The following is a 15,740-nucleotide window of genomic DNA, read 5'->3' on the forward strand; positions in this document are numbered from 1 at the left end:
TTTTAGGCATGTCTTGGCATTTTGGAATCATCGAGATGTTCGTTAACTGGTCCCCGAATGATGTTGAATGGGTCAGAGTTCTAATTTTTCAGCAAAATTAGTCTTTTCAGAAGTTTATCAAGAGATACCCGTTTTAGACAGATTATGTTAAAATGACCAAACTTATTTGTTTCATAAATTCTGGTAAAAGTTTTGTGTGTTTGAAATAGAGTTCTTTTGGTTCAGATATAAAAGTATGTATTTGAATCCAACACCCCAACAAAAATTTATAAAGGGCATTTGGATAATGTACATGGAGGATATCATTTTTTTTGTGTTCTATGGTTTTATTTTCTCTAGTTTAAATTCGTCATGTTTGTAAAAACACCTCAACCCTTGTACCCTGGACCAAGTTGTACATATGTCGTGTACCCTAAATGGGGAAGTGGAACTCTTCCTGCGGGAGTATAATAAGTCAGGACTTCTGTTTGCCTACGGAGAGGGTAGGTGGTACCAGGCTCCGGGATTTCTGTTATATTGTTTGGAGAGCAAGGCGTCTCCTCGGTCCACCCAGCCCGGTTGTCCTAGGGGGACCTAGATAGTTACACGGGGAAGCCCGGTGACTAGCCCTACTGACTGAGCTCAATTTGAAAAGCTCACTATGGGACCTCCCGATCTTTGGATCGCCCTAGTGGGAGCAACGGCCGTGGGTACCGCGGTCCTCTGTATGTGACTATTGGAATTGATGGCTTGGGTTTTGACTAACGGTCAACCCTAACTTTTGTGGTCTAGGGACAACTTGGCAAAAGAATATGTGTATAAGTTTGCTATCGAACATATTTCTATACATACAAATGATTTTCTAATGCCATGTTTTCATATGCTATGATCTTTACTGTTGTACTTTGAGAGGCTAACCTCTCCGTTGAAAATGTTATAGGTTCTGATTGATGGCGTGGCGTTGGACAAGGCGCGACGAGTGTGTTGCTCTAGGGATTTGGTTTTGGGCTGTTTTGTTATATTTTGAGACTTATTCTACTGATTCTTAAATTATGAACTTGAATTTCCAATAAGATGGTTTGTTCAGTTATTTGTTTGTAGCGAGCCCAAATTTATTATGTGTTCAAAAAAAAAATGGTTACAAATTTTGTGTTAAATTTGGGGCGTTACAATGTTGGTATCAGAGCAACCTACGAGGTAACACACCGTCAAGAATCGTTCGACGTCCACCTGTCAGGTAATTATTACTAAATTTAATGATAATTAATTTTCAAAAAAAAAAAAAAAAACTATCAATCAACTTTGAAAGTGCTTGGACCCTTGCACCAAATAGGATCGGGAGCATGGGACTAATAATGGAAAGTTGGTTTTGTACAGTTGCTATGTCATAATGCATCAAGTATAACAAACTCCTGCGTAATATAATTGTATAGATGGTTCGCACGAGAGGAGCTCGTACCATGTCAACTAATGGGAAGCGAAATTCCCGAGGCCACCGGGGTGACGAGCAAGGACCATCGCAACCACCACCACAGAATTCTGCCCAACAACAAGCTTTCATTATGAACACATTGCACACAATGGCGACGTTCATGCAAACTGTAATGGGAACTAGCATGGAAGGAAGATCTGCTATACCACGAACAAGTTCGCCATGTGAAGCTAGAGCTGTCACCTATAAACAATTCATGAGCATGAACCCACCAATGTTTAAAGTAGAAATGACAGGTGATGCTGCTGAAGAGTGGTTGTACCGAGTAGAACGAGTATTTAAGGTGTTGAGTGTACCTGAAGGAAGCAAGGTCAACTTTGGGACCTACCTCCTGAAGGTGACGCTGACCGATGGTGGCGTACGGTGAAGGCAGTGAAATTTGCTGATGTACGGGCGACTTGGGCCGAGTTCAAGGAAGCATTTAACAATGCTTTCTACCCAACTCACATTAAAGAGAGGAAGATGCAGGAGTTCTTAGACCTGCAACAAGGAGGATTGAACATCGAAGAATATGATGCCAAATTTAGAAGCCTGGAGAGGTATTGCCCAAATACATATACAACCGACGAGGCAAGGGCTAACAAGTTTGTTCGGGGACTTCGTGATGGATTGAGGAGTCGTGTCATGAGTAGTAGACCGCGAGACTTAGACGACACAATCACTATGGCGACAAAATTAGAAGAGGATTGGCTCAAGTCCCAAAAGAGGGGCAAAGACCAAAATGGCTTCAAAAGAAGAAGTGAATTTCAAACACAGAAGCGATCCATGAGGCCGTTCAAAAAAAATAAAGCAAACTCTACAGCAAACAAAGCCGCTGAACTATGCTCGACATGCAAAAGATCACATCCAGGCAAGCCGTGCTATCGTGAGATAGGAGCGTGCCTCTACTGTGGAGAAATGGGGCATTTCATCAAGGAATGTCCTAAGAAGCAAGAAGCAGAAAGAAAAAAACCAACAGGAGGGCCACCAACCGAGAATAAAGTGAAAGGTCAGGTCCATGCCACCACGGTGAAGGAGCTTAAAGGGAATGAGCTAGTAGAAGGTACATGTCCTGTAAACTCACACTTAGCGCGTGTTCTTTTTTATTCTGGGGCTACACATTCATTTATAGCCAGTTGTTTTGCTAAGAACTTAGAGATCAAGGAACAAAGAATGCCATACATACTAAATATTCTAACTCCCTTGGGTCATAGAGATACTTGCCAATACTATCTCCCAGATGTTGATGTGGAAATACAGGGACACCATTTACTGGCACAATTGGTAATTATGTAGATGGTAGGGTATGATGTAATCCTCGGAATGGATTGGTTATACCACCATTATGCAAACATTGATTGTAGAAGGAAGAAGGTCATCCTATCTACAGTTAATGCAAAGCCGGTTGAGTACCAAGCTATGGGGAGAAGACTGGACAGTGGAATGGTAATCTCAACTGTCAAGGCAGAAAAATATATAAATAGTGGATGCACCGCATTCTTAGTTAGTGTTGGTGCGACTTTTGATAAGGAGGTCGACTTGAGTAAAATAGAAGTGGTGAGAGAGTTTTCTGAGGTATTTTCAGAAGATCTACCTGGATTACCTCCGAAGAGAGAAGTAGAGTTTAGAATAAAAGTGTTACCCGGAACCACACCAATATCCAAGGCACCTTACCGTATGGCGCCAGCTGAACTGGAAGAGCTAAAGAAACAAATTCAGGATCTTTTAGACAAAGGCTTCATACGACCAAGTGTGTCACCTTGGGGAGCGCCTGTATTATTTGTGAAGAAGAAAGATGGGTCTATGCGCCTTTGCATAGATTATAGAACGCTTAACCAAGTAACGATTAAAAACAAGTATCCACTTCCCAGGATCGAAGATCTATTCGATCAACTCAAAGAAGCTAAGGTGTTCTCAAAGATTGACTTGAGATCAGGATATCACTAGTTGTTAGTAAAAGAAGATGATATTCAAAAGACAGCCTTCCGTACTAGATATGGCCATTATGAATTCCGTGTGATGCCATTTGGATTAACGAATGCACATGCTGCATTTATGGATTTAATGAACAGAGTATTTATTGATTATTTAGATTGGTTCGTCATAGTGTTTATAGATGACATACTGGTGTATTCTAAGAATGAGGAAGAACATAAGGAGCACCTGAGAATGGTTCTGCAAAAGTTGAGAAAGAATCAATTGTAGGCCAAATTCTCCAAGTGCGAGTTCTGGCTGAGTCAAGTGAGCTTTCTGGGCCACACTATATCGAAGGATGGTGTGGCAGTAGACCCTAGCAAGGTGGAGGCTGTACAACAATGGAAGCAACCTACTATTGTGTCTGAGATCCGAAGCTTTTTGGGGTTAGCTGGCTACTATAGAAAATTTATTCAAGACTTCTCCAGAATAGCCTTACCCATGACAAAGTTGCTAAGAAAAGGAGTTAAATCTGTCTGGAGTGAAGAGTGTCAGAAAAGTTTTCAGACACTAAAAGAGAAACTCACATCAGCGCCTGTATTAACACTCCCTTCTGGGACAAAAGGATTTGAGGTATACACAGATGCATCGGGAACTGGTTATGGTGCAGTATTGATGCAAAACGGAAAGGTAGTCGCCTATGAATCAAGGCAACTAAAACAGCATGAACGAAATTATCCGACCCATGATCTAGAATTGGGTGCGATAGTATTTGCTCTAAAGTTGTGGAGGCATTATTTGTATGGAGGAGAGTTTGAGGTCTTCACAGACCATAAGTCCTTGAAATATCTATTTTCACAAAAAAGAGCTAAACATGCGACAAAGAAGGTGGTTGGAGTATTTGAAAGACTACGAATTTAATATTTCCTACCACCCGGGAAAAGCAAATGTTGTGGCAGATGCTCTGAGTAGAAAGGCTAAAGCTTGCGGAATTTTAATGCAAACTTGGAAACTGATGGAAGAAGTAGCTCAATGGGAGCCATTACAAAACATTGAAGGAAAAGTGACTATGACCGCACTGATCCGAGATGAATTATTGGATAGGATCATCGCAAAGCAAAAGGAAGATCCACAACATGCCAAAATGGTAGAAGCATGTGGAAAGGAGGACTCACCTTATTTGCAAGATGATGATGGTTCTATCTGGTTCAACCAGAGATTGTGGGTCCCAACCGACGAAGAAACTAAGAGGTATCTTCTAGATGAAGCCCATAAGACTAAGTTCACTATACATCCAGGAAGTACGAAGATGTACCAGAATATTAAGAGGAATTTTTGGTGGCCCGGCATGAAAAGAGATGTAGCAGAGTATGTCACAAAGTGTTTAGTATGTCAACAGGTGAAGGCAGAACACCAAAGGCCGGGAGGCCTTTTACAAAGAATAGATATTCCACAGTGGAAATGGGAAGATATCACCATGGACTTTGTGGTGGGTCTGCCTCGCACTAAACGTCAACATGATGCAATATGGGTAGTAGTCGATCGGTTAACCAAGTCATCACATTTTCTCCCTATAAGGATGACCCAAACACTAGCAAGTTTTTCGGATTTGTATATTGAAGAGGTGGTGCGACTCCATGGAGTGCCGAAGTCTATTATCTCAGACCTAGATCCGAGGTTTACTTCATGGTTTTGGGAGCAGTTGCAAAGGGCTTTGGGCACAAAATTGAAATTGAGCACTGCATTTTACCCGCAAACAGATGGACAATCTGAAAGAACCATTCAAACTCTGGAAGATATGTTGAGAGCATGCGCTCTTGAGGGAAAAGGAGACTGGGACAAGCATATTAAATTGGCAGAATTTGCATATAACAACAGTTATCATGCTAGCATAGGAATGTCACCTTTCGAAGCTCTGTATGGTAGACCTTGTAGGTCCCCTGCTTCTTGGACTGAAATGGGCGTGTTATCATCGCAAAATTTTTCCCCCGTCTTCCCTTCCTCGCGGAAGAGAAAAAGAGAGAAACGCTTTCGCGCTTCAAACTTGACCGGATTTTGGAAAATGTTTTGAAATACTAGCCTCCGTTTTGAAAATTGCGGGAAAATCCATGGGATGGGGCTCGACCTGTCGGAACGAGGTTCGACCGTTCCTGCCGCGTTTAACAGGGGTAATCGAACCAAAAACCAAAATTGTGTTTGACTTAGTTAAATCATCAAAATCGTGTTCTATCCTATATGCACAGGGAATTCAGGCATGTGCTATGAGATTTTGGAAGATGCAGCTTGGGAAAACATGATATATGCTTGTAAAATATTTGAAGTTGAAAACATTTCTAACGAAAAGATTTGAAACCTTGAGAAAGTTTATAAAGACTTGGGAAAATCATGAATGATTGGAAGTCCTGAGAAAATGTGAGTAATTCTTAGGAAAAGTGTGAACATTTGAAGGGAAAATGCTTGTCAGGAAAACTCCAGCTCTGGAAATTTTCTTTGGAAAAATGATTGAAGATTCATAGGAAAACTTTTGGAGTTGAAAAGTATTTCTTAGGAAAAGGTGAAAGTCGATTTCTCAGGAAAATCAAATGAAAGGGGTTTTGAAATCACAAGAAAGTTCATAAAGGTGTGGGAAAATCAGAAATAGTTGAAAATCTTGGGAAAATAGAAGTGATTCTTGAGAAAAAGGTGAACCTTTGAAAAGGGAAACACTTCTTAGGAAAACTTGGACTTTGAGAGTTTTCTTAGGAAACTGATGGAAAATTTATAGGAAAACTCTTTGGTAAAGGAAAATTGAAACTTGGGAAGTTGAAAACCTGAGAATCTTAACCTTGAAATACTTGGAAATCGATTTTGACTTTGAGAAAGGTGAGAGACTTCTCTTGAAAATCTTGGGAAGATGACCTTTTCCCATGGAAAACTGTGGAAAAACGTGACTTGAGAAAACCGATTTTGAAAGATTCTTAGAGTTTCTTGAGAAATCAGTTTCTTGAGAAATAAATTTCTTGAGAATGAAATTTTCTTGAGAAAAATCATGGGAAAACCAATGATTTCATGATGCGAATGACATGAGTAAATGAATGCATCTTGAAAATATTTTCTGAGGAATTAGTTGGAAAAATGTGCATTAAGTCAAAATAAATCCTTCACATATTCTGACTGTGGCCATGAATATGTTCAGAGTTTAATTGATTTAATGCACAAAGCTTTGAAAACATTGGAAATATGATGTGCATTTTAAGATAGCCTAAGAGTGTAGGCTCAATGTGACTAGTAGAAAGATGATGGATCTGGGTCTCGTCCATATTCCGACTAGGGCCGTAAATATGGATTCCACCGAGTTCATCAACTCCCTAAGAGTTGGTGCATGTGCCATTCGTGAACATCCATAGTGCTTTTGAAATAAAAATGCATGAATCATATGAGTAGGATATTGCATAAATTTAAACTATATGATATGCATCCTAATCTAAGCAGGAAATTAAATCTCTTATTCCAAAATTTACATTATTACATCACTAAGTAAATGAAATAAAAGCAACTTGAAGACTTCAGCTCCTTCTTTTGAATATTTCTGCCAAGCTTGAAATAAGGTTAGCTCAAATATGTGGGTTTTTCCAAGATTTTCCAATAATATTCTGAAATTATTGGATTTAATTGGATATAAACCCTAATCTCATGCTTCCTTGATATTTGAAATGATGTAAATGCAGGAAATTCGATGGAAAATAGTTTGAAATTCGGAATTGGGGGTCAAAATGACCAAAATACCCCTAAAATTAAAGTTACACCTTTAAAATCAGGGTTTTTTGAAGGAAAACTTGATAAAATTGAGATTTCGAAATTCAAATTGAATCAAATGATGATGAAATCTAGTAAGAGACATGATGACATGCTTCTAAACATATTAGGACTGTAAAATCATAATTTGACATCTTGCAATTTATCCAAAATAACGAATTTTGCTTGTTTTTCACTTGGATTCGGGTCCTGCGAGACCCTGTTTTGGTATTATGGCTAATCCGAACCTCAAATGGATTCTAAATTGCACCAAATTCGGTGTGAAGCATCTACTTACTCTGATAAACATCCTAGAATGCTAAAAATCACAAAATGATATGATTTAAATGCTAAAATTTAAAGAAAGTCCTAAAATGGTGGATTTTGCCTATGGATCCGTACCAAATGCAATGCTTGATATGATAATGCAAGATTTACACCATGAAAACTTCTGATATTTTTCAGACTGTTAAAGGACCCGAAATGGAACATTTTTGGTTTTTACAGCCTCGAGATTTGAGCCATGGTGAGTTCAATAACAGAGATTTAGTTCTGACAGAGGTAAAAATTACCCTAATCTTATGTAAAATGCTAAAACAACATAAAACAGCCATGGGAATTTATGAAATTAATCCGAGCTACTCACAACACTTACATGAACAACTTTCATGTTCATGACTTTGGCATTTGATCAACAGAAACATGGATAAAAATATAACTTTGTGTTCCTAAATTGACAGAACAGACCCATATGACCAAACAAAAGACTGACAAGAAAAATCTGAAACAGGTATCACGACTATTCTAAAAATCACAGGCTTTTAGATGCAAACAGAGGACACCTCGGACATAACTTTCATTTTTTACAGTTTTGGATTTGGAGCAATACACAGAGAGAAACCATAGCCCTAAGTCGATCCAAGATATCAGAGGCCCAAATCAGGCTCTGACACGTGTCCTGAACTCTCGGATTTTTGTCAGACATAAAAAAAATCAGAAAAATCTAAGCAAATCATATTAAAAACTAGACATTCTCTCTAGGTTAGGACATCTTTTGGATAGAAAATCGGATCTCCCATGAGGGATATCTCGATTTTACAAGTCGGCAAATGATTGTCAAAATGCATCCCGGGTAACAAAACCCGACTTGCCATTTTGGATGTTTACCACAGTAAACAAATTCAAATGCCTCCGAATTTTTGGCACAATTTTAGGGACACCTAAGGGCGCATTCCGTGATTTTTTTGGGATTTGTAATAAAACATAAATGCATGAAATGACGTGTGGACTGACTGACAAAAACAGAGACCTACTGAAAATGAGCAGAATTAAAATAAATGCTAAATTAATCCTAATTAATTCGTGAAATGTGCTAAATGAATGAAATAAAATGCAAATTAAACCTAGCTAACTACATGCATGTTAAAAATCATCAAAGAAGCATAATTAAACATTTTTATATATGTCGTTTTATGAGAATAGCTCAATCCATCTCTCGGATGAGCTCTTTCTTCAAACGACTCCCGAATCGGATTATGGAATCAAATCAAGGGGAAAAGAAGTGCACCTTGCTTCGTTACGCAGCGTAGAAGCTCTTGAAAGGAGCGGTTATCACGAGCTTCCTTTGTCCTTCGCTCCGGGCTTCGGATGGTTCACCAAAATTGACCTATGCTTGAATTGAATTGGCCATTGCACGAACTTTACTCCACCTTCTCCAATGAGCCAAAGGGGCGCGATTTCCAAAGTTTAAAATCAGATTTTTAGGAAGGCTAGGTCGAATTTTCAAGTTCACAAAATGCTCCCCCTATGCTGGGCGTGGAGCCTTGTTTTTATAGATTTTCTGAAAAATTTTGAATTTCAAATAGGCTCAATTTGAGCCCTCCATGTGGCGCCATCTGAGGGGTGCTATTTTGATTTTTGAGAAAATAAAAAATAAGATTTTTGTGGGTGAGAAACCTCAGCAGGATTTGAAATTTTTCAAAATTTTGTTTTGCTTGATTTTCTCTGCAGGAAGCTCCCAGATGGCGCCACCTCAGAGGGTGCTCTCTTGGAATTTGAAATTCAAACTCACCTTTTGTAGGGAGTCCTCAGGTGGCGCCACCTCAGGTGGCGCCACCTCATGGTGGGCTACTTTTATTAAAAATAAAATAAAAAATAAAAATGGAGCCAAGTGGAGTCCTGGAATGGCGCCACCTCAAAAGGTGTTCTGAGGTATAAAGTTGGAACAGTAGGGGCATGCCATGTGGCGCCACCTCTTGAGGAGTTCAAATGTTTGAAATTTTGCTTTTTCTGCAGGAAAGGAGAGGCTGACATGTGGCATTTCCTCAGAGTGGCTCCTACGATGCCATGTGGCAGGAGAACATGAAGGGAGGAATCAAAATGCGCCACCTCATGGGGGGGGGGGGTTCTACTTTTTCTAATGCAGGGAGGTCTGGACATGTGGCAGACAAATATCAGCTGTCTGGAGAGGCCTTCTCAAATGGTGCCACCTCAAAGGAGAATTTGAATTTCGAATGGAGGTTGGCCCTGGAGGAATGGAGGGTGGACATGTGGCGCCACCTCAAGGTGGCTCTTACAATGCCATGTGGCAAGAGGGAGGAAAAGGAGGGAAGGGACATGTGGCGCCCTCATAGGCCATCTGGAAAAATCAGAGCTCAGGATTTTCGCCACCTAGGCCTTGTTTGAATTTTGAATGTTTTGCTTTTTCTGAAGAAAGCCAAGAGTGACATGTGTCTCCTACTTTTCTGAGAGAAGTAGGGAAAAGACATGTGTCCTCTACTTTTTCTGAAGGAGTGAGAAGGAGACATGTGTCACCTGCTTTTTCTGAAAGAAGCAGAGAATGACACGTGGCATAGGGGAGAGAAGGAGGGCCAAGCCATGTGGCGCCATCTCAGACAAGATGAAGAAGGTAGGAGTTCAGGATCTGCGCCACCTATGAGGAGATTTGAATCTTTGAATTCTAACTTTTCTGAAGAGAGCAGAAAATGACACATGGCATTTGCTTTTTCTGAGGAAATGAGAGCTTGACATGTGTCCTCTGCAGAAGACACACTCCAAATGGCGCCACCTCAGAGGAGACAAGCCTACCTTTTTTGGAGGAAGCTAGGAGTGACATGTGTCTCCTACTTTTTTGAGAAAAGTAGGGAGAGACATGTGTCAGGCTACTTTTCTAGAAGGAGGAAGAGGTTGACACGTGTCCCCTGCAGGAGACACACTTCATGTGGCGCCACCTCAGAGGAGACAAGCTCCACTTTTTCTAGACAGGACAACCTATGACACTTGGCATCTCCTGGTAATCTTGGAATGACACATGGCACATGATAGGATACTGACACATGGCAGATAAATGGGATGACATGTGGCGGCTTCTGAAGGTAGCCCCACACTGACACGTGGCTGAAGATAGAAGGTGACATGTGGCACCAACTCTAGGTGAACCCTGTGCTGACACATGGCAGGTAAATGGGAGGAGAGAGAAAGGACAAGTGGCACCAATCCAGGGGACAAGGCTCCTATATTTTTGGGTTTTTTTCAAAATTCAAATTTTCAAAAGAAAAGCCTATGTGACACCACCTCAATGTGGGTCCCACATTGCTTCTTTATTGAGATAAGGACAAAACAACAACCTCTTTTTGGAATTTTCATAAAATTTGGACTAATTGGTAAAACAGAATTTTTTGGAAAGAGTTGGCCCCTGTAGGGCAATTTTGTAAAAGGGAGATATTTGAAATTGTCAAAAGGGAAAAATCTGAGGTGAAGTGGCTGAAATCCATATTGAAAACTATCCAGATCGTTTTCCTCAGAAAATATTTTGAAATTCAGAGTCTTGGGGGTAAAATGGGAAGAATTGATAATTTTGAAGACCCAGGGTTTTGAAATCAATTTTGAAAAGAGTTGAAATTCTAATCTGGATTGAAAATTTTGAAATCAAGAGTTTTGGACCTCGAAATGACATGCTGTGCAGTGCAGTGATATGAGATGCTCATGCAATGATATGCAATGTCATGTCTTATGCAATATAATCTTGAACCAAGACTTTGGAGATGTCTGTCTCCTGTCAGGAGTAAAATTTTGAACATCTGAGCTAAAAATAGAGAAATTTTGAGAGTTTCAGATGAAATTTGGACTTTTGCAAGGTCTGGACTCAGAAAATGACCATTTTGCCCTCCAGCGATTTCAGAGGCTGGATGATGATGCTGTCGGGGAGGTGAGTGAAAATTTGGGGTGTTTACAGATGCCCCTCTTTGCTACTAAGCCGGCTCATGGCCGAGCTTAGTGGCAAAGAAAAACACACCAAATTTGGGCTATAAAAAAATGCCCTAGTTAGAAGGATCTGACTGGGTGTGAAGAAATTAGCCCGAGGAGGATGGTAGATATGAAATGGAGAATGAAGAGGAAAGATTTGCTCTATGATAGCGAAGTTCAGGTTTTTGCCCTTAACCTAGATGGGACAGAAATACCTCGCATGGAACGAAGCTCAGGTTTGACCCTTAACCTGATTGGGGAATAGAATATCTCATCGAAATGAGATTCAGGTTTGTACCCTTAACCTGATCTGGCGGAAAATGAAATACCTCTTTGAATGAGGCTCAGGTTTGTACCCTTATCCTGATCGGGCGGAAAATGAAATACCTCTTTGAATGAGGCTCAGGTTTGTACCCTTATCCTGATCGGGCGGAAAATGGAATACCTCTTTGATTGAGGCTCAGGTTTGTACCCTTATCCTGATCGGGCGGAAAATGGAATACCTCTTTGAATGAGGCTCAGGTTTGTACCCTTATCCTGATCGGGCGGAAAGTGAAATACCTCTTTGATTGAGGCTCAGGTTTGTACCCTTATCCTCATCAGGCGGAAAATGGAATACCTCTTTGATTGAGGCTCAGGTTTGTACCCTTATCCTGATTGGGCAGAAGATGAAATACCTCTTTGAATGAGGCTCAGGTTTGTACCCTTATCCTGATCGGGCGGAAAATGGAATATCTCTTTGATTGAGGCTCAGGTTTGTACCCTTATCCTGATCGGGCGGAAAATGGAATACCTCTTTGAATGAGGCTCAGGTTTGTACCCTTATCCTGATCGGGCGGAAAATGAATGGAATCCTCGAAGGAAGAGACCATGATGGAACCTTCGGATTTTGCACAGTAAATCCGACAGGGGTTTTGCAAAAGGAAGGAAAATGGGGTCCCTAAAGCTTGAAAAGGGGTTGGTTTTGAGCGTCTTATTGCTGAGACTAAAATCAGCTTTTGAAATTGCCTCTTGCGAGAAAATGATTGGTGGTTCGACCTCGAACCGAAATGGGACTGTCTATGGTGGGACAGTGGGGACACAGGGAAGTGTGCAATCTGAGAGTTCATGCTCTCAAAGAAGAGAAGGAATCAAGTCCTTAGGAAGGATTTAAAATTGGTGTCAGGATGCATCGAAAATGGGCATCAAGTTCTCACTTCATGTCAGGATAGCTAGAAAATATTGTCAAAATGTTGGAAATTTTGCTGTTGATTCAAAATTTTTGAAAATGTTGCACATGGTTGCAGAGATATTCTTTCTTTTCTACCCAAAGCATTACCTCCAAACAAGGTTCACTTTGTAGAATCGAGACTTGAAATCCAAATTGCTCGCAATTGACCTTCTTCAAGGAAGCTATCAATTTCCTTGATATGAGCAGGAAAGAGAATTTGATATTATGAAAGTAATTGATGAAAGAGTATTGATAATAGAATTTCACAAATTTAAAGAGGATTCTTGATAAATTTGGCAGTTTGATATCCTGAGAGCTTCTCTCTTGATAATCTTTCTGCACTCTTTTGGCTCTTTGGTGTTTTGGCTATATTCTCCATCATTTTGGAGATGTTCTGACTTTTTCTCTCTTTCTTTTTCCTCTCTTTCTCTCTTTTGGGAAAAGGGTACGTCACAAACTCCTTCAACTTGGAGATGTTTCGATCCTCCTTTGATGATATTGGTTTATGGGTTATTTTGATGATATTGGCTCATTGGCTGGAAGATCTTTAGCTGAAATTAAATACCTTTTAGGGATTGTCGAGGGGTTCATCGCATCTGCCTTCATCTTGACAGTGCTTTGGACCTTCCCTGGAAGGATCCGTCACAAACTTCGTCATCTTGGAGATGTTTCGAATCTTCTTTGGCCCCGGGGGTCTACTCGCCTAATTCGCCTTCATCTTAACGACAGGTGAGAGATCCCTTTTGTGTATATTTAATTGCAGCTTAGGTGATTCTGAGGAGACAGGGTTTGGGTGAATTCTCTCTTTTCTAGCACTCAGGATATTTCCACTACCTCGTCCTTACAAGAATAGCCTTTAAAGATGCGCCATTGACTGCGATCAATATCGATCATCTACGGCTTTTCAATAACATTGAATCTTCTTTTCTGGCCATATTGAGGATTTATCCTTCATCCTTTTGGTTGGCCAATAGAAAGAATTTGAGTTTTGAATCTCTTTTCGCCGAAGCTTCACTCTTTTGGAAGTGATGCTGAAGGTAATTTGAGATAGAGATTAGTGTAATAAAGATTCTGAAATCGACAATTGATTGACAAATTTGATAAAATTTTCTTGAAATCCTTGGTGAAAATGAGTATTTGAAATCCGGCTCAACGCATCCGTGACGAAAATTCTCCTCTCTTTTTCCCCAAAAAGAGAGACTCAGGCTTAGCCCTTACCTGAATGGGAATTGGGAAATACTCCTCTCTTCCCTGAAGAGGAGGTGTTTGCAAAACGAACTTTCGAAGAGAAATTGAGCTTTCGTCAAAGCTCCCTAATATTAGGCTTCTCTTATGGAAAGGGGGCCGATAATAATGAGGTCTGAAAATTGGGTCATTAAAGGAACGAGTCCATCATACTCTCCCTGCAAAGAGGGTCCTTCATGATGAAGATGACCTAGTATGAAATTGGGGGTCACAAGAAAAGCGAGTCTCCGTCGAGCCTCTCCCTTTAAAAGGGTTCCTCGTGTGAAATTGGAAATTGTTTTGCAAACGGTTCACAAAGACGCGAGTCCCTTTAAACTCTCCCTGAAAAGGGGCTAAGTGAACGAATTGGATAGCATGCGAAAAGAATGAGCTCCCTCGAACTCTCCCTAAAAAGGGTCTCTCGCAAGAGAAAATGATTGAAATTGGATATTTGAGATTGATTGACCCAAAGGTCGAAATTGAAAATTGGTTGCTGGAAATTGAATGACCCGAAGGTCAAAATTGGATGACCTGATGGTCGAAATTGAGAATTGATTCGACCAAAAGGTCGAAATTGAGAATTGGTTGACCAAAAGGTCGAAATTTGGAAATTGATTAACCCGAAGGTCGAAAAATTGGAAATTGAGTGGCCCGAAGGTCGGAAGATTGGAAATTGAGTGACTCGAAGGTCAAAATTGAGAATTGAGTGACCCGAAGGTCGAAACGGGAAATTGAGTGACCCGAAGGTCGAAATTGAAAATTGATTGATTGACCCGAAGGTTGAAAATTTGGAAATTGATTGACCCGAAGGTCAAAAATTGGAAATTGATTGACCCGAAGGTCAAAAATTGGAAATTGATTGACCCGAAGGTCGAAAATTGGAAATTGGAAATTGAGATTGAAAATCAGAAATTGGGTGACCCGGAGATCGAAATTGGAGAATTGCCTGATTTGAAGATTTAAATTGAAATTCAGAGGGCAAAATATCAAATTTGAGCAATTGACAGACCCTGAGGGTCAAAATGACTTGGATCATCAAAGGAGAATGATGAGTTCGAGTCGGAGCTCGAATAAAATTCAGAGATCATGAGTCGGAACCCGGATCAATAAAAGAAACTGAAGAGCTCGCATCTGAGCTCGAAAGGATAAAGAGATCTCGAGTCGGAACCCAGATCGACACAAGAAAATGAAGAGCTCGAGTCAAGGCTCGAGTAAGGTAATGAGATCACGAGTCGGAACCCGGATCAACAAAAGAAAATGATTTGAAATAAAAAAAAAACCCGAGTCGGAACTCGGTTTTCTGAAAAATTGGGATTTTACAAATGTACCAGTTTGAATACTAGATTTTGAAATAATTCCAGTTCGAGCGCTGGGTTTTGGTTCAGTATTGGTGATGACCTTTTGATTTTGAATCATTTAGGAATCATAATGGGACGGTTTGTTGAAATCCCAATACTGACCAGATTGTTGTTAATGCAATTGAATGCAAATGAATATGAAATGATGCATATGAATGCACATGTGCATGAAATGAGGAATTTGTTTATCCTGCCTGCATATAGAACAAAATTTTAAAATGCCCCAGTGTAACTGGGAAAAAAAAAGTTGGATCATTATTTGAGGGAAACCGGATGGATTACAAGAGAAGGATAAATGTTTCAAGTATAAAACTTTTTCAAGTGTCGTGCATTAATAGGATCTGGCAATTCTACCCCATCGGCATTGATGAGCCGATATGAGTTGCGGGGTAATGCTTCTTTGACAACATAGGGACCTTCCCAATTTGGTGACCATTTGCTGCCGGGACGATGCTTGAGATAAGCTGTGGATTGAAGTACTAAATCATTGACTTTGAATCTTCTTTTGATGATAGACTTCGCATATTGCCTAGCTACTCTCTGGCGATAGGATTGAGCATGCTCT

At 40.3% G+C, this 15,740-nt stretch overlaps 1 protein-coding gene across 1 annotated transcript; it reads left to right on the forward strand.

Annotated features, from left to right (window-relative positions):
* Nucleotides 1–1,933: 1,933 nt before the first annotated feature.
* On the forward strand, nt 1,934–3,397 carry LOC149815658 (uncharacterized). The gene is made up of 2 exons (XM_089990596.1): nt 1,934–2,513; nt 2,754–3,397. The coding sequence occupies exons 1-2, from the start codon at nt 1,934–1,936 to the stop codon at nt 3,395–3,397; spliced, it is 1,224 nt and encodes a 407-aa protein (XP_089846722.1).
* The last annotated feature ends 12,343 nt before the right edge of the window (nt 3,398–15,740 follow it).

The sequence above is a fragment of the Nuphar pumila genome, chromosome 15 (genome assembly GCF_984573655.1).
Source record: "Nuphar pumila chromosome 15, dmNupPumi1.hap1.1, whole genome shotgun sequence".
NCBI classification, from domain to species: Eukaryota; Viridiplantae; Streptophyta; class Magnoliopsida; order Nymphaeales; family Nymphaeaceae; genus Nuphar; species Nuphar pumila.

Excerpts from the sequence above, each read along its gene's own strand:
- LOC149815658 (XM_089990596.1), top strand. The coding sequence starts at position 1,934 with ATGCAGGAGTTCTTAGACCTGCAACAAGGAGGATTGAACATCGAAGAA. Across the intron at positions 2,514-2,753 it reads AGGGAATGAGCTAGTAGAAG|GGTATGATGTAATCCTCGGA; the intron begins GTACATGTCCTG and ends TGTAGATGGTAG.